Source organism: Narcine bancroftii, chromosome 3, assembly GCF_036971445.1.
Source record: "Narcine bancroftii isolate sNarBan1 chromosome 3, sNarBan1.hap1, whole genome shotgun sequence".
Classification (NCBI taxonomy): Eukaryota; Metazoa; Chordata; class Chondrichthyes; order Torpediniformes; family Narcinidae; genus Narcine; species Narcine bancroftii.
Genome location: NC_091471.1, coordinates 346,998,827 through 347,020,104, shown reverse-complemented (window position 1 = coordinate 347,020,104; position 21,278 = coordinate 346,998,827). Strand labels below are relative to the sequence as shown.

At 39.8% G+C, this 21,278-nt stretch overlaps 1 protein-coding gene across 8 annotated transcripts in view; it reads right to left on the bottom strand.

The window, feature by feature from the left end:
• The window catches only part of ndel1b (nudE neurodevelopment protein 1-like 1b), a 54,748-nt gene extending 33,947 nt beyond the window's left edge, over positions 1–20,801 (bottom strand). For 2 of the 8 annotated variants that reach the window (XM_069929570.1, XM_069929574.1), the window contains exons 1-3: positions 20,650–20,798; positions 11,091–11,185; positions 4,595–4,748 (exon numbers count right to left, since the gene is read on the bottom strand). In XM_069929570.1, coding sequence (XP_069785671.1) covers positions 4,595–4,748; positions 11,091–11,173 — 237 coding nt within the window. In that variant the 5' untranslated portion in view covers positions 11,174–11,185; positions 20,650–20,798. Of the gene's footprint in view, positions 1–4,594; positions 4,749–11,090; positions 11,186–20,649 lie in introns of all 8 variants that reach the window. The other 6 variants (XM_069929575.1, XM_069929576.1, XM_069929577.1 and 3 more) reach the window with 4 other exon arrangements.
• Positions 20,802–21,278: the final 477 nt, after the last annotated feature.

Sequence of the window (21,278 nt, the reverse complement as noted above, 5' to 3'; positions counted from 1 at the left end):
TGGGGGCAAAGTATTGATGTGGATTGAGAACTGGCTGGCAGGTAGAAGACAGAGAGTTGGGATAAATGGCTCATTTTCTGAGTGGCAGGCGGTGACCAGTGGGGTGCCACAGGGATCTGTACTGGGACCCCAGCTGTTCACAATTTACATTAATGATCTGGATGAGGGGATTGGATGTAATATCTCCAAATTTGAAGATGACACTAGGCTAGGAGGGGTTGTGTGCATGGAAGAGGGGGGTCAGGAAGCTCCAGTGTGATTGGATAAATTGAGGGACTGGGCAGATACATGGCAAATGCACTACAATGTGGATGAATGTGAGGTTATCCACTTTGGTAATACAAACTGGAGGGCAGATTATTATTTGAATGGCAATAGATTAAGAGATGGGGAAGTGCAGAGAGACCTAGGGGTACTTGTACACCAGTCTCTGAAGGCGAGCATGCAGGTACAGCAGGCGGTTAAAAAGGCAAATGGTATGTTGGCCTTCATATCAAGAGGGTTTGAGTATAGGAACAAGGATACCTTACTGCAGCTGTACAGGGCCTTGGTGAGACCCCACCTGGAGTATTGTGTGCAGTTTTGGTCACCTGATCTAAGGAAGGATGTTCTTGCAATGGAGGGAGTGCAGAGGCGATTCACCAGGCTGATACCTGGAATGGCAGGAATGACTTATGAGGACAGATTGCGCAAATTGGGATTGTACTCGCTGGAGTTTGGATGATTGAGAGGGATCTCATAGAGACATATAAAATTCTGGCAGGACTGGACAGAGTGGATGCAGATGGGATGTTTCCAATGATGGGAAAATCCAGAACCCGGGGCCATGGTTTGAGGATAATAGGCAAACCATTTAGGACCGAGATGAGGAGGAATTTCTTGACCCAGAGGGTGGTGAATCTGTGGAATTCATTGCCACAGAGGGCAGTAGAGGCAGGTTCATTAAATATATTTAAGAGGGAATTAGATCTATTTCTTCAGTATAAGGATATTAAAGGTTATGGAGAGAAGGCAGGGACGGGGTACTGAACTTTAAGATCAGTCATGATCTCGTTGAATGGCGGAGCAGGCTCGAAGGGTCGAATGGCCTACTCCTGCTCCTATCTTCTATGTTTCTATGTTTCTACTACCTCTGTACAATTTTATGCAATTATGGCATTTACGATCACAATGTCTTATTTCCAGGAAATAGCTCCTACATTAATTATCTTGTTAGCATTTAAGTAATTTCACATTCTAAATGAACCAACTAGTTAATTGCAACAATTATCAAATTGATGTTAAATACACAGCTTTGCTTCTATGCATTCACTGAAAAGAACATGGGTTTTTCCACCTCTGGGTCAAGAATTTAGTCTGGACTAGACTTGAAACTAAAATGTTTACTTTATTTGACTGCAATAAATTAATTAAATTTGGGTTCAACCCTATTCTTTGTGGTAAAAGAAATGACAGCAGAGTGGTGCCAGAACAGTGGCAATATGGAGTTCATTAGGGAGATGTGCCGCCTTCATCATTTAAAATAAAATTTAAAATGAACTGTTAGAAAATAAAAGCCTATGGAATTACAGTGGCAACACGAGTACAAATTTAGCTTTTGGATTTTCTAATAAAAACAGAATCAGTGAATAATTTTGTTTCCAAGGGAGGAGGAAAGCTTTCACATGTGTTCCTCAGGAATTGGTTTAAATACCACTGGCCTTTTCCAATATGATGAGCACGGAGTACACAGGACATCAACATCAAAGCTTTCAGATGAAAAAAAAACTAATGGTAATCGGTTTCAAGAAGGCACATGCAGTCGAGTACAATGCATGGAAGATAAAATTCATTGCAGTGAATCTAAAACAATAGTTTTTGCAAGAAAGGAATGAGGTCAAATAAATTCAACAATTTTGAAAGGGCTTGCAGAAATGGCAAATCATACAAAGAAAATTAAGCCATATGAAACACTAGATGAGTATTTATATGAACAGCTAACTTCAGGGTAGAGATGAATGGTATGCTTTATGTAAAAAAAGGACTCAAGATCTTGGGGTTGAACATGAAAACCTGCAGATGCTGGGATCAAGTCCAACGTACAATTGGATAAAATTAATTAAAAAGACCATTTCCACTGCATAACCTTGTGAAAGCAAAATATACAAATTATGTCAATTGTCATAATAATGTGATCACTTTGCAATTGTGAGTACACTACATGCTAATTAAAGATGACAGAATAGGATTCAATACGAGATCGAAAAGAAATGGAATAAAAATTTGAAGGTTGGAAAATTAAAAATTGGTTTGACAAGAACCAGCATGGGTATATGATGGGTTAAATTGTGACACCCACCAAACCCCAAAAGACATACCATATTATCATTCTAATTCCACTTGCAAAATTGTATAATCACTGACAGCAATCATTTCAGAGCATAAAACTGACAATATCTTACGTTATCTACATTGGAGAGACTGGGCCCCAATTGGGAAATGGCTTTGCTGTCCGCACCAGTGACAGAGACCTTCCAATAGCCAACCATTTCAGTTCTGTATCACACTCCCATGTCTGTCCATGGCCTTATGCGCTATTCCACCAAGACTATCCATAAATTCCAATAGCCAACCATTTCAGTTCTGTGTCACACTCCCATGTCTGTCCATGGCCTTATGCGCTATTCCACCAAGACTATCCATAAATTCCAATAGCCAACCATTTCGGTTCTGTGTCACACTCCCATGTCTGTCCATGGCCTTATGCGCTATTCCACCAAGACTATCCATAAATTCTAATAGCCAACCATTTCAGTTCTGTGTCACACTCCCATGTCTGTCCATGGCCTTATGCGCTATTCCACCAAGACTATCCATAAATTCCAATAGCCAACCATTTCAGTTCTGTGTCACACTCCCATGTCTGTCCATGGCCTTATGCACTATCCCACCAAGACTATCCATACATTTTCCATTTGGGCACTCTCCAGCCAGATGGCATTAACAGAGACTTTTCTGGTATCTGCTAACCTGCTCCCCTCTTCCCTTCCCCTTTCCAGTTCTTCACCAGCCCTTTACTTAGCCATTCCTCCACCCTTTGATCTCTGCTGTCCCCTCCCTTCCTTCTCCACCCATCACTTCCTGCCTTTTCGACCCCCACGCCCCCTACTCTTTTGTTCGGATGCCTGATGACATTTTCCCATATCTTGATGAAGGGCTCAAGCCCGAAACGTCGGTTATGTATTTTTATCTTTGTTATATAAAGGACACTGCTTGACCTGCTGAGTTTCTCCAGTTTTGTGTTTTTACAATATCTAATGTTACATGGATTCCAATAAACATTGTGATCCTGCACTGTGTGTTGAAGAACTCATTATTTTGACCCATGATGAGGGTCTGAAAAGTAACATCTGCAGCTTTTAGCTGCAGCAAAGAAATTCAGATAGCAAAAGAATACAAGAAGAGAACAGTGAGGATACAAAGTTTTTTTTTAAATGACAATTAGTTTGGACTAATCTACCAAAATAGACTAAACTATCTATAGTCATGGAGTCAGAGATACAGAAGGGAAACCCAAAGAGTTGATGGTGACCGTCAATCATTTACACAAATCCAACATTAATCCTTTTTTTTCTTTATCCTCATGTTATCAACCCCTTCCCCCACTCTCAGATTCACCACTCACTAACACACTAGGGCCAATTTGCCAGTAGCCAATTAGCTTACCAATTTAGTACCAATGAACCATCTTTAATTTACATGGTCATCTGCACTAGAGAATGTCAAGCACAGAGAGATTATGAGTAAATGATCCATACAAATAAACCTAGTTAGGCTTAAGGACACTTCTTCTTTCCAGTGCCTTGAAAAAGTAGCTAACATATTAAATCTCAACACCACCCAACCATGCGCTCTTCTCCCTCTTCCTGTCGGGAAGAGGATTTACAACTATGAGATCATACACCATCAGATTCAAGTTAAACAAGAAAGTCTGCAAACTCTGATGCAGCTTAATACGCAAAAGTCCTGGAGAAACTCAGCTTCCATAGGATGCAAAGATAACACAACCAACATTTTGGCCCTGAGCCTTTTGTCAAAGTACAAGCAAAAAGCAGGCAGGCGCCTGAATAAAAAGATGGGGGGAGGTGAGAAGAAGGAGCACAGGCCCACAACCAAGAGGTCCATGTGAATGAAGAGAATATAGGCCAAAGAGTGCTAGGGGGAGGGGGAGGGGGTGGAGGAAAGGAGATAAATGGCTCAGGCCCAAAACATTGCTTGTATATGGATGTTGCGCGAACTGCTATTTCTCTAGTACTTTTGTGTATGAAGCCATCAGATTCAAAAAGTTTCTGTCCTGCCGTCATTAGGTGTCCTCAACAAACCTCATCTTGCCTTTGCTCAATTTTAACTGATCTCTCTGTCAATCTGTACTGTCTGTGGGTTGACCAGGTGATTGAACACAAAATCAACATTCTCATTATGTCTCAGAATATATGACCTTAAACTCTGTATGGATCGCTGAAATATTGCAACACGGCTTTGAATTAGAAGCTAGCACATGAATGACAGTGTGAACACCTGCTTAATATTAATGCAGTTGGGAAATCCAGTTTACCTTTAATACCTCCAAATCTAGCTTTAGTCTTTGGTTGTCAGATACTAAATCTCTATTTCGGTGTTCTGCCTGCTCCAATTGTGCCTCCAACTCTGCCTCAAGTTCCCGGCTTCCCTCTTGGAATTCCTCCAGCTCCTCCCGTGTTTCCTGAAAACTGAATCACAAGTTCAACTGGTCAGAAAGAGGGAGAAGATGATAGCCAAAATAAACTAAGAGGCCAATTAGATAATCACCGCAACATAGATCAAGCTTTTAAAAACAAATGTAATTCTCAGACAGTTCAAACTAGGCGATAGCGTCAAGATAGCAACAGTTAAACGATAGTTGGTCGCCACTCCCCCATTGATTTGAAGTAGTGAAGATTATTATGAAAATTTTAAAAATGACTTCTAAAGTGAAGAAGCAAAGTGAGGGGTTTCCTTTCCATAGGATATTACCGGCCTGCTGAATATTTCAGGCATCTTCTGTTTAATTTTACTTCAAGTTTTCATTATTGACCTTTTTTTTTAAACTTCTGGAAAGTATTGGCACAAATTACTTCCATGGTAAAATATCTTGTAGTAGTATTATAAAAAATCCTGAGGATGTTCAGCTGATCGGGCACACCTGTCGAGAGAGTTAACATTTCAATTGCTTTTTCTTCAGAATTAGGAGAGAATCAAATACATTTGAAATTACCAAGGATGAGGGGTGGGGAGAACAAAGGGAATGTCCTTAATAGAATGGAGACCAGCATTGGTGCCATTTCAGAGAGGATGGTAAATGCTTGTAAATTATAGCTGATCTACCTGGAGGAAGTACAAATAGAGAGATGAAAAGGCAGAGGAGAGAAATAAAACCAGTTGCTGCTGTTAGATATAAAAAATAAACGAAGTTGACGTTACAGTTGACGACCTTGTGTTAGAATTGGTCAGTTCTGATGAACAAAAAAAAAAGGCTGGTTTTCTGAATTCAATATTGAGTCCTGAGAGGTGCCACATGCCTCAATGGTTGTCCTCAACCTCACTTGCATTGGATTTAATTAGAAGAATGTGGAAAGTCAAAAGCCAGAGAGGTGGGGGAATGGGGGTGGTGTGTGGAGGGGGAAATGAAGAACTTGGAAGCCTAAGAATCCACCTCAGTTTGGAGCTGTTCAACATAGGCTCACAAACCTGCATTTAGATTCTGCAACGTAGAGAGTGGATTTTAATCACCAATTTCAGTGCACTAAACTGGAGGAAGTATAAATGAATTGCTACTTCAATAGGAAGGGCTGGATTATGAGGTGAAGATATGGCATAGGAATATCCCGCTATCTGGAACTTAATCTACAGGTTCTATGAAAAAATGCAGAAAATTCCTTCTTAAAGAGTGAATTATGTGTTGGAATATTATTAAAATTTATAAGCAACAGAAACTTTGCTTCTTCGACAGCAAGATCCCGAAGATACTGTATTAGCAGAGTTTTAGAGATCTATCCTGTCGGCCTTGCTAGAAACTGCACTTATGGATATCTGTGCTGGCAAAAGTAACATTCTGCATCTTTCATGGACAAAAGAATTTTGAATTGGCAATGTACTTAAATGAATCTTTCAATGAAGGAGAAAGGGATAATTGAGAACAAATATAGTGGAAACATTTGAATTTTCCATCTATATAGGAAAAAAAATTACAACACACTCCCTTTAAGAGTCTCTCACAATCCGGACAGGAAGATAAAGTACAGTGGATCATTGTTTCTAAGCAGTTCCAATTAGTCACACACACACACAAAAAAAATTTACTGTCAATTCACTCAAGGTTATACCTCTAGAAGTGTTGAGGTATGCTGAATAATAACTGATCTGAGCTCAATTTTATACAAATCTGTACATTCATTAAAAATGCTAAGCAAATTACAGAATTAGAAAGAGCCTCATCTCAAACCCTGAATCTATAGGCCAATGCAATCTCTTTTCCAATCTGCACACCATGAGATCTATGTACTAAATTGATCTATGTATATTTCTGATATTTTCTATAAATTATCCATTAATGTTACAACTTAATCATGTATTAACATATCTAACAGTCTACAATCCATTAGGATTATTAAGGGCCTGACAACTAAGAAATGAAGTAGATCCCTTGTGCCTGGTTCACCATTCAATTAGAGCACGTCTCATCTTTTAGATCCACTTTCCTGCATCAATCCATATCTGTTGACTTCTAGAAATCTATTGAACATCTTGAGCAACTGAGCTTCTACAGGCCTCCTGGGCAGAGAATTTCAAATTTTCAAAAGGTGAAGGATTTCTTCATGCTTTGAATGGTCAACTCCTCATTTGGTGATTGTGGCCAGCTGGCAGCAAAGATATTCTCCTGAAACCTAAGCTAGGGAATAAGCAAGAAGTAACATTAAACCCATCAGTAATGTTAGCTTTAAACAAAGCCATCTCTGCCCACTCGGTTCATGCTGATAACACTAGAGCAGTGATTTCTAGTAGCTAAAGCTAACCTTCCATATTAAGCACAGATAAAATGGGTTGGCCCAGATTTTTCTTGATGGAATCAGCCTCCCAATCATAATGCACTATATATAAAAGTGGCATGCTTTTATAATCTACAGCAATCCATTCAATAACATTTAAAGCTTAGTGACTGTTGAATCACCTCACAATTAAAATTAAAATCCAGATAGGCATACTCAATATTATTGGTTGTTTTTCAGCCAATAAATTCCATATACAATATATAGGTTTCTAATGCAAAATTAATTTAAAGGATTTAATTTATTGATGGAAGCTTAAATCTTAAACTGACATGTGTCAATTTGCTTGAAAAAGGAGACAAACATTTTACCACAAACCCAAGTACCAGTGAAAAATTAATATCAAACAACACCCCTGTCAGAAGCAGACTGTCCACACCTCATGCCAATTAAAAAATACTTTCAGAAAATTTACAAAATACCTCAAAGTAGTTTAAATGATACAACTACGTACTGAGAACATACAACAGGCATTCCCTGTATAACACAATTAATTTGTCCCAAGCAAGTTCAGTGTTATGGAAAACCACACTGTACAAAGCACTATTATAATGTAATACATTCCATCCTATAAAAGGGATGGTCAAAAGGGATTGACCACCGCCAGTGGGCTGATATCGCCTCAAACCGTGCATCTTGGCGCCTCACAGTTTGACGGGCAGCAACCTCCTTTGAAGAAGACCGCAGAGCCCACCTCACTGACAAAAGACAAAGGAGGAAAAACCCAACACCCAACCCCAACCAACCAATTTTCCCCTGCAGCCGCTGCAACCGTGTTTGCCTGTCCCGCATCGGACTTGTCAGCCACAAACGAGCCTGCAGCTGACGTGGACTTTTACCCCCTCCATAAATCTTCGTCCGCGAAGCCAAGCCAAAGAAGAATAAAAGGGATATACAAATCTGATCTTTATTAGCAATAAGTGAACATCGTTTATTTAAGAAAATATTTGTCTAATGTAGTTTGGATTTCTTTAGTCTTTTTTTCATTATATATAATCTTTATAACATCGAATAGCATTTTATAATTCTTGCCGAACTCTAATGCTTTTCTCGACGTTTGGTTCAACATCCTTAAGGTAATCACAAGCATCATTGATTTTTCCAATAAACGCTGATAATTCCTCTAAGGCGAATTATTTTGTTGGCCCTTCATTAACATCTTCATTTTGCAGCACATCTTCAGATAAACATTGTTGATTCATTTCAATAAGAGTTTCATTATCAAGTTCACTTAAATGTGAATTAATGCATGCTACACATTGTCACAGTCCAAAGTTTCGGTTCCCAAATCTTTTCCAATCTCCACAATGTCTTAAGAACCAACTGCATGGGACAGTCACTTTTTAAAATCAGATATATTTTTTAAAAATTTAGACATGCAGATCAGTAACAGGCCATTTCGGCCCACGTCCAGGCTGCCCAATTTAGATTTCAGATCAGATTTCAGATTTCAGATTTATTGTCAGAGTACATACATGACATTTACATACAACCCTGAGATTCCTTTTTTCCTGTGGGTGCAGCAGAATTACCACTAATTGGTAGTTCAAAAAAATAAACTGTACACAGTGTGAACATGTAAACAATCAAAAATGTAAATAGATAACAAATGTAAACTAACTGACTGTCCACTACAGGAAGAGCAAAGTAAGAGTCCTTAAATTTGCCCCTGATTGAGTTTGTTGTTGGGGAGTCTGATGGTAGAGGGGTAGCAACTGTTCACGAACCTGTCTTGTGGCACCTGTACCTCTTTCATGATGGCAGCAGTGAGACCAGAGCATGTGCTGTGTGGTGTGGGTCTTTGATGATTGCTGCTGCTCTCCAACGGCAGCGTTCCCTATAGATGTATTCAATAATGGGGAGGGTCTTGCCTCTAATATCCTGGGCTGTGCTCAGAGGTATTAGTGTTCCCATACCAGACCATGGTGCAGCTGGTTAGCACCCTTGTCACTGAACATCTGTTGATGTTTTCCAGGATTTCTGATGTCATACCAAACCTCCACAAACTAAGGAAGTAGAAGCACTGACGTGCTTTTTTCATGATGTCATTGGTGTTTTGGGTCCAGGAAAGATCCGTAAAAATAGCCGAAGAACCTAAATGTGCCCACCCTCTCCATCTCAGATTGTATGCTTCTGGCTTTCCTTTCCTGAGGTCATCAGCTCCTTAGTTTTGGTAACATTGAGTACAATGTTGTTTTTGGGGCACCATTCAGCCAAGTTTTCAATCTCCATCCTGTATGCTGGCTCATCCCCTTCCTTTACACAACCCACTACCATGGTATCATTGGTAAATGGGTATAACACCCCATTAACCTACAACCCCACTACGTTTTGAATGGTGGGAGGAAACCGGAGCCCCCAGGGAAAACCAACGCAAACAAAGGGAGAACCTACAAACTCCGGTCCCGTCCTGATTGTTGGGATTGTAAAGGCAATGCATTAACCACTGTACCAACTGTGCCACCCTTAACCACCAAGGTAAAAAAGGATCCAACTACATCTTCCTTACTTTTTTGGAATTCCCTGAATCACAATTCAACTAACTTGCTTTCCCTACCTCAAAGCAATCACAGTTTGTGATTTAGTCTCGAGATAGAGCTTCATTACTGCTGTTAATCATACATTAAAAAAAATTTTTTTTAAGACATGCAGCACAGTAACATGCCCTTTTTGGCCCACAAGCCCAAGCCACCCAATTACACCCAGCTGACTTACTCCTGCATGTTTTGAAGGTTGGGAAGAAACAGGAGCACTCAGAGAGAACCTACAAACTCCTTACAGACAGTGCCGGATTCAAACCCCATTTACTGATGCTGTAACAGCGTTAAAACCACTACGTTAAACGTGCCCTCCAACGTTTTGGGGGGGGGGGGGGTGGACGAAGAATTGGAATTTCTGAATGCTAATTTTCTTTTTGTAATTCTGGAAGTATGATTTAGAGATGCCATGCTTGATTGTCTTTAAAATCAAAGTTTCTATTACAGGACACAACATCCCAAGAATGCAATGGATATACAAAAATTCATCTTACACCTTCAGATGTCATTGTAACACATACTGGCATCACCTCCCTTTTCAAGATGCTCTCTCTGCCCACCTTCAACACAAATCCAACAAAGCAAACAACTTCACTTTATATTATGCCAAACATCCACTTCAGTTTCCCTTTATTAAAAAACAACAATCCTAAGTCATGGAAACCTTTCCAGTTTTCCAACTTGATTCTTCAACATTGATCTCATTCCAGTTTCCATCCCAAGAACAAAATTAATCACATTTTTTAATGTTAACTAGCCAGATTTAAATTCTGCTTTCAATGGGGCAAGTTGCATTTTCCAGATAATCACTGTATGAATGTCATATACAAGGTGAAAAAAGATTTTACTATGCAAATACAGAATATTTACAATGGTAGCTTAACAACTGAAAATTTCAGAGAGAAAAATCTAACCAAGATATTAAATTATATTAATCTTTTTCTTGCACTGGAGATGAAGATCTGAAAACATTAAAAAACTTCATATATGCACCAACCCTCAAAACCACACACAATCATTTCCTCAGGACTCGAAATGCATTCAGTACTTCAGTTATATCCAGGAACAAAAATACACTGACCCACATTTTTCTGAACAGTTATATTTAAATTTATTTATCCAATGCTAATGCAACATATAATAGTATTTCCTTCCCCGAAACCCACAGGATATTTACTTAATGTAAATGCAAATATTCAAGCAACACCTTTCTGTCCCAATCCTCAACACAGATTTCTCATACTTATGGCTGAGCTGCTCCATGTGCTTCCTTAATATACTTTATTACAACGCCAACAAAAGATGTAATTAAATTTCTATAACAGTTGAGGAAAACTCTTCTACAACATGCATCACGTCAGTGTGCATTTAGAAAGATCCATGCCATCTACCCAAGAATAATAATGTGACCGCCTAATAACGCCTGTTCAGGTGAGCAACCAATACGAACCTTTTCTTATATTTCAGGGCCAAGTCTTTCCAATATTTAATTTTTTCTTCTGGGGTTGCAAATTCTGGGTTTTCCTCATCCATGTTGAAATGGGCCTAAAAGAGCAAGAGAACATTTAATAATTTCAGCTCAAAATAATTGCTGAAACAAAGAACAAAAATATATTTTATAAAACATACAACTTTTTAAAAAATATGGTAAAATAGCTCGTATAAAATTGCTAAAATTAAAAGCAAGTCAACACATTACATTAAATTTACCAAGTTTCATGAAATGAAATTCCCAAAGACTGAAGACAGAAATGGGATCAGTGTGTGATTAGTGCCATCCCAATGTTTCTGCCCTATCAGCGCCCCATCAGTCTATGCTCATATTAGTGCAAGGTGCTGTGAGAAACAATAACAACTACCACTTACTCTCCAATATCTCACTCACTGACACTTAGATTTGGCTCTCCAACAGCCAGAGCTTTAGAACTGACATCATGGGTCCAAATAATGACGAAGGAGTTGAATTCCAGAAAAGAAACAAGAATGATGAACCTTGACTTCAAGACCATATTAGATCAAGTTCTGTATTAAATGGTTTCACTGGCTCTCAAGTCTGAGGAAGAATGATTCTTCATTGGCTGGAGACATTTTTTTCCCAGCAGAAATTCACCATAGCAGTTTCTTAGGGGTATGCCTTCAGCTCAATCCATACTGAATTGAGCTGAAGGCCCTCTCTGAATTAATAAGTTCAATAATGATCCCATAGCACATATTAATCCGTTCTATTCACAACCACTGAGATAATGAAACAATTCATGTCCGTTGCAGCATGCTCAAACACAAGTTGAAAAGGGGAAATAATATTCTAGTCATTATTTTGGATGGCTCCAACAAGCTAGAATCTAACCATCTTTGAATGACATTCAAAGACATTACTAGCTCCAAGGCTCCTTCATTGTGATGTACTTGTTTGCCTGTAAAGGCACACAAAGAGGTGCCACTAATCCATCACCTCAACCAAAAAGGGGAAGAAAGCAAAAGAAAATCCCTTCAGAGTTAATGTGGATCCAGCCACCTCATCTGATGCTGCTGCATCCATAACTACACGGCCTCCCATCTGTTCCAGCAGACATCCAGGTCACCCTCCTAGGCTCTCGGCTCTGAACCTCCAATATGAAGCTGTCAGCACCTGACACCATTTGGGAGGAGGGGGGCTGCTCGCCATCAGCACCCACTAGCCAGTCTCCAGCAGCCCGGTGAGGTTCCATTGGTTGCTGAGCTACTTTCTGGTCAACTTCTGTGGTCTTCTCCAAAGCAGGGTGATGTTTTCCTGCTCTGGTGCCCTGCACCAATCTGCTGCTCCCCTTGAGGCTGCAACCCCCCATGATTTGGGTTTCCCAACATGGGCATCACCATCTTGGGCATGAACCTCTATGGGTTGTTCAACAGAAAAAAAAACACCACCCACCCCATTCAATTGGCATAATGACCATGCAGTAAGAGCCCATGGAGGAGCAGAGGACCAAATTAAACACAATTAAAATAACTTTTAAAATCTATTTTGGTGATGCCTCTAAAAGAAACATTTTTTTTGACATATACCTCATCAAAACCTTCCATGATCGTATTGACATTTCATAGTGACCCTCAGTTTTTGAAGATGAGGGGCCAACCCCGTTCAATTTTTTTTCAACAACTGTATCACTTTCTTCTAAAATTATTTTATTTTGCACCTTCTCCAGTATCTCAAGATAATTTTTGTAATATGCACAAATAATTAAATTCGTCTAAAATCCAGCCAGTTTACTATAACTCCTTTTCTGTTTAGTTCTATCTTTTTAATTAACCTCAGAGCTTTGTTTGGTAATTTATGGGCTTATTAACTCAAACATAATCTTTCGTGATTTGTACTGAGGGCAGCTTTTGCATAGACTCTCCTCCCTGTGTGTTTCCTCACAGTGCTCTGGTTTCTTCTCACATCACAAATTAAAATGCTGGTGTGAAGATGAGTTGTAGAATATTGGGCAGTTTGTGGCCATGTGGAGAATTATCTCTACAGGGCTCAAAGAATGGCAACATGTAATTTGACATTAGTAAAGTACATAAATTTCAAAAAAATACATAATTGTGGATCCCAGAGGTGCTGGGGAGGGAAAAAAAAATGGGGAAGATTTGGAAAAAGGAGCCCACTAGTCTCTCCCCCCTCCTCCCTCCCCCTCCACCCAGATTGAAATCAACGACCCGGCTCTGTCCTGGTTAGATTCATTCGCTAGTGAATTTTACAAATGGTAGCTTTGGGAGCAAGGGAAAGAGGGGGTCCAGCAGCATATGAAAGAGTGAAAATTCTCTTTTATCTGGACATTAGAGCAGCACTATTAAGATACAGAAGAGAATCTGATCTAGTTTTAAAATCTTAGACAGAAAAAATTGACTATACCCTCCTTCACCCAGCAACTCTAAAGGTAATAAGGGCAGGAGAGGAGAATTTTTTTAAATATATATTAAATAGACCCTGGGGTGGCAATGGACTATGCAAAAACACTGCCACCATCTCAGGGTTTAATATAAATAAGGGGGGGGGGGTGGGGAAGGTAATCAATGGAAGGACCGATTCCATATACTGTAAGTGCTATGAATATAGAGGGAGAAAATATGACAAATTTGTTAGAGTGTGGCCACCAACCTTATCTGAAACATATAGGTACACAGATATAATTTCACCCCTTCAGAATAAAGGAAATAAAACAATTAGGATCTAAGAAATGGGACGTGGTGCAGATGACATGCCCTCATTTCCACCCCCCCCCCCCCCCCTCGCCAGTACCTCTGGGATCCACAATTATGTAATTTTTTTATTTAAGTAACTGGGGTTTTTCTGTTTTTTATTTAATTTTTCGCAAGGGTCGTTGATCTCACTGGCATTTATGTCTTTTTGCATTTGTTTAATTTAAATAAGTTTATTCTCGGTTGTATTAGGGGGCATGGAAGGGAGGGGGTAGGGCGAGGATAAATGGACTCTCTATGTTATACATGCGTATTGTTATCTGAATCTACACAAGTCTTTGAAAATCAATAATGAAACATTCAAAAAACATAATTGTATTAATTTATTGTAGGCTTCAGTGCTTGGAGAAATATTTTCCTTGGAGAAATGGATAATTAGAAGAAAGCCAGGTGATAAGTCATCTTCAACCTTGAATAATTATTCAACTTTTCCATATATGGTAAGATCACACATATTATTTGCTTGCTCTCATTAGATCATCTACATTGATGTCAAGAGGAATCGGTGATGCTTCATCTTTTTTTATTGAACAATCATTTCACCAAGCAATTTACACACCATTAATTTTCAATATAGGCTAGATCTTTCATTAAACTCTTTTGCTCAAAATCTGCTGATGTAGCTGGTTTTCATCCATATAATCAGTTTAAATTTGTTTTCAGTGCCTCCTCTGTTGCAAGCCATCTGGCAACATCTTTAAATCCCAACTGCAATAAATCTAATAATGCATCACTGATTTGCTAATTTCTTAATGCAATTACAGTCATAACTAATTTGACAATTAAGTTGACATTCAAAATGTAACACTTTAAAAGTTGCAAGGCACAATACATTTTAACCACAATTTACACCTTAGTTTATACTGTAATTTTGAAATAACATTAGCTCATAAATTTAATATTTCAATTGATGGATCTAATACTCTTCAGTTCAAACTAACAATAATGAAGAGCTTTAATTAGTTCTTTCCAAGGCATTTGGACTCCAGAAACAATTCCATTTTTCTATTGGAATCTTTTTTGTCTAGGTAGTGAGTTGTTATGATCAGGAATGCTCAAAAAGGGGAGTGAAACAGACTTACTGTTAAATTCATAAAATAAGGTACTTAAATGGTTGAGAAGAAAGACAAGGAATAAGCAAAAAAGCCAGTTACACAGGACCAAATAGTTTAGTTCTTTACTGTGTCATTCAATAATTCTGCAAACAATTTTAATTTAGACGTACAACACAGTAGGAGGCTCTTTAAATTTTAAAAGTTTTTTTTAAGGAAAAAGATAGACAATTTGAACACTGGGAGGAAACCAGAGCCCCTGGGGAAAACCCACAGGGAGAATGAACAAATTCCTTACAGAGTACAGAATTTGAACCCCAGTCTTGATCGTTGGTGCTAACCGCTATGCCAAACATGCCACTCTTCCCATGAGCCCATGGCATCCAAATATCCAATTAAGCTACAACTCCCGCATGTTTTGAATGATGGGAGGAAGCCTACGCAGACCTGGGGAGAACATACAAACGCCTTACAATTCTGGATTCGACTCCAGGTCACTCACTGAAATAATTTTGCACTAACTGCTACACTAACTGTGCCACCCATTGCCAGAGTGATTGCAAACCATTTTATAATAAACACACAATTATCCCATTAGTAATGAGAGGATGCTTTGCACCTTGCTTCTTTCAAGATCTGAAATGCTGTTAGATTTAGCAATGTACTAATAGGTCATTATTACATGTATGTTACTGTTAAATGTGAGTGTGGAAGACAATCCAAATACTGTATCAACAAAGTTTTAGAAAATAAATTGCATTAATTTCACAATTTTGAATAAATTGCACAGGATTGATGCTATGGGAAGAACTACAATGACCCACTTATTGAAAAATAGGGTTAGGCATACAAGATGGAGATGAAGGGAAAACATTTCTTCCCCTAAAAGTTTGTAAATCTTTGGAATTTGATGATGCAATGCATATTTAGCTATTAGAATGTCCAAAACAATATTTTTTTTAAGTATAAAGAAAATAAAGTTATATTTAATTATAGTAGGAAGGTAGAATCAGTTGCCATCTTAGTGAAGCAGTATTAGGTGCAAGTCTCTACACTGTACCCATATTGTTTTGTGACTATGAACTTACTCAGAAGCAGGATGGAATACAAAATACATGGGGGTTTGAGGGAGGGAAGGCAGGGTGAAGAGATTCTACCACAAAGTAAGGTTTACACATTGGAATGTTTTAAAAAGTCTTGAAAGGCCAAACTTTACTGAAGAATTTGTGATATTACAGTATTTTCCAAGTGACTTTTTAATCCAGCTTATTAACAAAATATACACTAAATTTAATTCAAATTCAGATACAAGATTTACAACTTATTAAAAATTATTAATCTGTTACACACACGGATTTAAAGATTTCCACTTAATATGAACACTTGACAACTTTAATCATCTACACTTTCCAGCTGAGATATTCATCACTTAACTCTGCAGAGGAGGGTAATTAGTATTGAACTGTTCTCTTTTTCAATAAATCATTACAGAAGGCTGTGCATACTGAAATGTAACTTAATCACAAGGGAAAAAAAATCACTTTAATGGACGTTATATGACCTGCTGAGTTTCTCCAGCACTTTTGTATACTGCCTTAACAATTGTCCATGTTACTTGGGGAGAAAGCAATGAAAGTTCAAAGAATCTGCCTCAATTGGCCAGGAGCAAGTATTTGACAATAGTTTCTTCCAGGTGGAGGTTAAACCACACTTTCATGTTTTTTTTTTAACCCCAGGAACCTATCCTGAGGTGAGTTCTGCATTGAATTCCTGTATTTAAGTGTCCTTAAGGAGTTAATGGCAAGTTGTCTTCTTCAAACACTGCAGAGCTACTGGGCAGTGCAATCTAGGGTTGAGACCCAGAGTCAATGTGGGAACGGCAACATTTTGAAATCAGGATGCTGGACACTTTACCAGCATTGGTCCCTTGCAAAGATCCTTTAAAAACTACATTACAGCTACATCCTCTAATATTTGATATTCCACCATATGAAAATGACCAACTAGCTATTATATCTCTGGGTTACCCCTTAGCCTCCAACACTCCAGAGAAAACAATTTAATTTTGCCCAACTTCTCCTTACAGTTATTACTCTCTAATCTGGTTGAATTTCACAGCAATGGAGGGGAATCAATAATGGCGATGCCACTGAACATCAATGAGAAGTGCTGGGAGAATGGTTAGGCCATTGTTAGGGAATGTCACTACCTGACACTTCTGTGATGCAAGTGTGACTTGCCACTTATTAGCCCATGTCCAAATGGCATCCAATTCTCACTATGCACAGGGTACAATTAGGCCAAATCACTTATTAGGCTCAATGGGCCTAAGAGCTCATTTAGAGAAATGCAAGAATGCTCAAAGTTGAGACTGTAGCAGGCCGACACAGGAAATGGCCGTTGAACACGGTGATCGAGCAAACAGTACTCACTCCCAAAGACCACAGGAATAGTGGTCGAATCGACCATTCACCGCCAGCAGATTGCAGTGGGTCCAATCCGGGCCTGCGCATCTGGGACAGCCAATCAGCAGCCAGTCCCGCTCAAGCCATGACCCAGTGGTGATGCGGCCGGCTGCCTATAAAAGGCAGAGCTGCAGCCCAATGAAGTCAGTGTCGATTACACTCCCTTCATGTGAGAGTCTTCTTTCTTTAACATTGAGCGTCCCCGCTACAACATGATAAAAATAAATCTTTTACAAAAATCACACACAACTCTAGAGGAGTAACTGAAATCTTTTTTAGTTCCAATCATAAAATGTGTTTTTATAAAAGACAGTGTGCAAGAAAGTTCCAACATTAGGTGACCTTTGCTGATCTTATCTGAATGTACTGTGGAAGTCAGCCAAATAGTCTACAAGTGGTCAAATGGATAAATTGAAATTGGAGAAATGGGTAACTTTAACTTTAGACATACAGCACAGTTACAGGTCATTTCAGTCCATGAGTCCGTGCTGCCCAATTTACACCCTATTAACCTACACCCCTGGTACGTTTTGAACAGTGGGAAGAAACCGGAGCCCTAGGGAAATCCCACGCAGACACAGGGAGAACGTACAAACTCCTTATGGACAGCGCAGGATTCGAACCCCATCCCGATCTCTGGCGTTGTAACTGCTACACCAACCGTACCACCCTAATATTTTAACATAACCAATAACTTGAAAAAAAGTCATTCATTTACTAAATGCAAGGCAATTTACTCTTCTCATACAAAATCCCTCTAGATATCACAATAAACACTACTTCGTGTTTCACAAGACAAATTATTTACATGCAATTTCCACAGAATCTATCTAAACCAACAGTGGCAAGCTTCTCAATATGAATTCCAGTTTTACCACACTTTACACATAGGTACAGTTACGAAACCATGCAAGGTATGGTCTCCATACCAGCATGCAATTAAAACTTCAAATGGACTTGCACTTGATCCATTAATTTATTTGTCAATATTCATCAGAACTCTTATGAATCAAAGCATTCCTTATGACTTTTGAGCAGTAGTTATCTTTTCTTTATCAATTAAACTCAGTATTATTTTGTTTCATTTTCCACTGAATGATATACACAACTGAATTATCTGCTGTGACCTTAATTACGTACTTGTTTATCACAATTGAAACATGAAAAGTGGGGGCTCTGCAGGACAAGAAGGTAGACCCAAATACATCAAAGGAGTAAAAGACAATTCTGCAGACACTATGATAGAAGTAAAAATGCAACGCTGGAGGAAATCAGGAGGTCAGACACTATAGCAAAGATAAAGATGCCTAATCAACATTTCAGGCTTGAACCATTAACATATTCTCTCCCATGAATACACCAAACTCAGGTGACATGACTGAAAAGTATGAACTTTGAAAACTCTACCTAACTTTATGCTTTGCAAACATACTACTTAAACCAGATCATAATCCTAAAACTAGTCATTTTCATCACTTCCCATATTAACTGCTCATTAACTCTGGAAAGTTTGTGCTTTTCACCTATCCAAATAATTTCCAAAAGTTAATTTACAAATTATCTCTATGGTACTTAAATTACAATGAAACAACAACAAAAAAAGAGGTAATATCTCACACAAATTGTTCAACCAACTCAAAGTCACATTGAAAAGACTCTCAGATGCCAGAAAAATAAATGGTGTGACGGATTAGATTGTTGTGGAGTAGTTTACATAGGTAGGCATATCACAGGCCAAAGGGCCTATACTGTGCTGTAATATTCTACTTCTATGTACAACCATTGTTAGAAGTATTTAGAAAAGATTACAGCCGAACTGGGAACAGGAAGGCAATACGAAGTGCTCTCGGTATATTGATTATTAGTTATTACATTTACCTCTCAGCTCATTCAGTAACAAGGAGAGCAATTGTCATGCTATATTGAAAAACAAAGAAATATTCTGAATGTGAACGCTGGGTAGTATCCCTGTAAATAGAATCACAGAGCTGATATATGCAAATATTCCTAGCAATAACATGATGATCACCTGCAGGTTAAAATTGATATACAAGAATGGATGAACTGGAAGCAATCAAAGAATTTTACTTATAACACTATTGATGTCAAGTAAGGAAATTGGATTATGTTTGAATAGCTTTAACAGAGCATCTGTTACAATTGATATGGCATGCTAATCAAACCAAAACTCAGAATGTATACCATGTAATTCTTCAAATCTTGTATGCAAGTAAAATGACTGAATCAACTTCCCCCTCCTTATTAATTAATATAAAGTAATTGCTATAAATTGATTCAGAAAACTGAAATCCAAGGATTCAAACTGCTGCTGTGTTCTGAGTGTGAAAAGCATTTAAAGAGCTGCATACACCGGCCATGACCTCGGAACCAGAAGCAACTTACTCTCAAGCTCACACGAAAGGTTCAAACTGAATACAAATAAACAAAATGCAGTGTTCTACTCACAAAGGACTCATCTTGGGCAATTAGATTTAATGATATGCTGGAATACAGGATACTTTTTTTTCCCCCGAGAGGAATCCTGTGCCTTTCTGTAGGTTCTAAACTGGTTGGTTTAGGCTATGAAGTCTGCTACTTGACTAGTTTCCGATTGAAAGAGTAGATAAACAAAAGTCGTCGACTAAGGCCAGCCAACACTTTTGCAAAATGTCACTGGTACAACTTTAAGCACTGGACCAGTCGAGAGATTGGACCTCAGTGAGCCAGAAATGAACCGGTACGGATCAATGCATTCACCTTCATTGCAAAACAGCAGATTTGTGCTGCGGAGGCTGATCCGTCTCGGGACCGCGTCTTGGACTGACAAGTCGTCCAAGTTCAGGCGGCACAGCTCTCATTGACAGACGAGACAGCCAATGGGACGCTCGCCGGCAAGCAGCGACCAATCGCCGCTCGTGTGAAGGGCGGGTCCTCTCCGAACGGAGCGTCCCTCCGGACAGGTCTTTCTCCCTGCCCCATCCCCCGGCCTGCGCACAATCACGTTGGTCTCGCAGGCTGCCCGAGTTCACGAAAGGGTTGAACTCCCCCCCCCCCCTTTCCTCCACCCCCCCCCCCCCCCCGGCTCATGTCCCGAAGGATCGGAACAGCCACGCCGGGTGCACGGTAATACCCCCACCCACCCCGCGCTCGACGACGTGGCGACCCTGACCGGTTACGGGAGGCGGGGCGACCCTGACCGGCAACGGGAGGCGGGGCGATCCCCCCCACAACCTCACACGCACCCCCCAAGCTCCCGACGGTTCCTCACCTACACATCTCCGACGCGAAGCTCTGTCCTTGCCGCCGTCAACACCTCACCCACGCCATCACCATCCCGCAACTCCCGCGCCGGCTTCCTGTCCGCGCATCACTTCCGGCCCGGCTCCAGTGTGCGAGAAAGGGCGCAGGCGCGCGGCCGCGACCCTGCGTCAGCGTGGTGCCGCCTGTCACTCAACTTGCGTCACAATGGTCGGATCCTGGATCTGCCCCAATGCCCATCAGCTCAGCTTGTTTATTGCACCGATTCGTCACCAGCTATTTTTGCAGATGATATCAGTTCCAGAATAAAATGACATCCTCTTTTATACTTCGGGTCTTCGTAGTCACGGAAGGGAATGCACCGACATGTTGCCTGTAAACGACTGGTAATGAACTTTGCAATAAATTAGCCCTTCGCTGACAATTTCACCACTGATTGCTACCTTCAGAGTGAGGTCATTGAAGGTGGAGGTTGGCCTGGCATGGTCCTGCCAGCCAGTGAAGGGACAAATCAGGTTTCTCCAAGTGCACAGCAAACTGTCAAGCTGGCAGCCCACTTACGAGTGACCTACCTTGGACACACACCTCCTCCTTTGTCAGGAAGGCACGAATGTAGTTCCTGAGAAAACTGAAACGGGC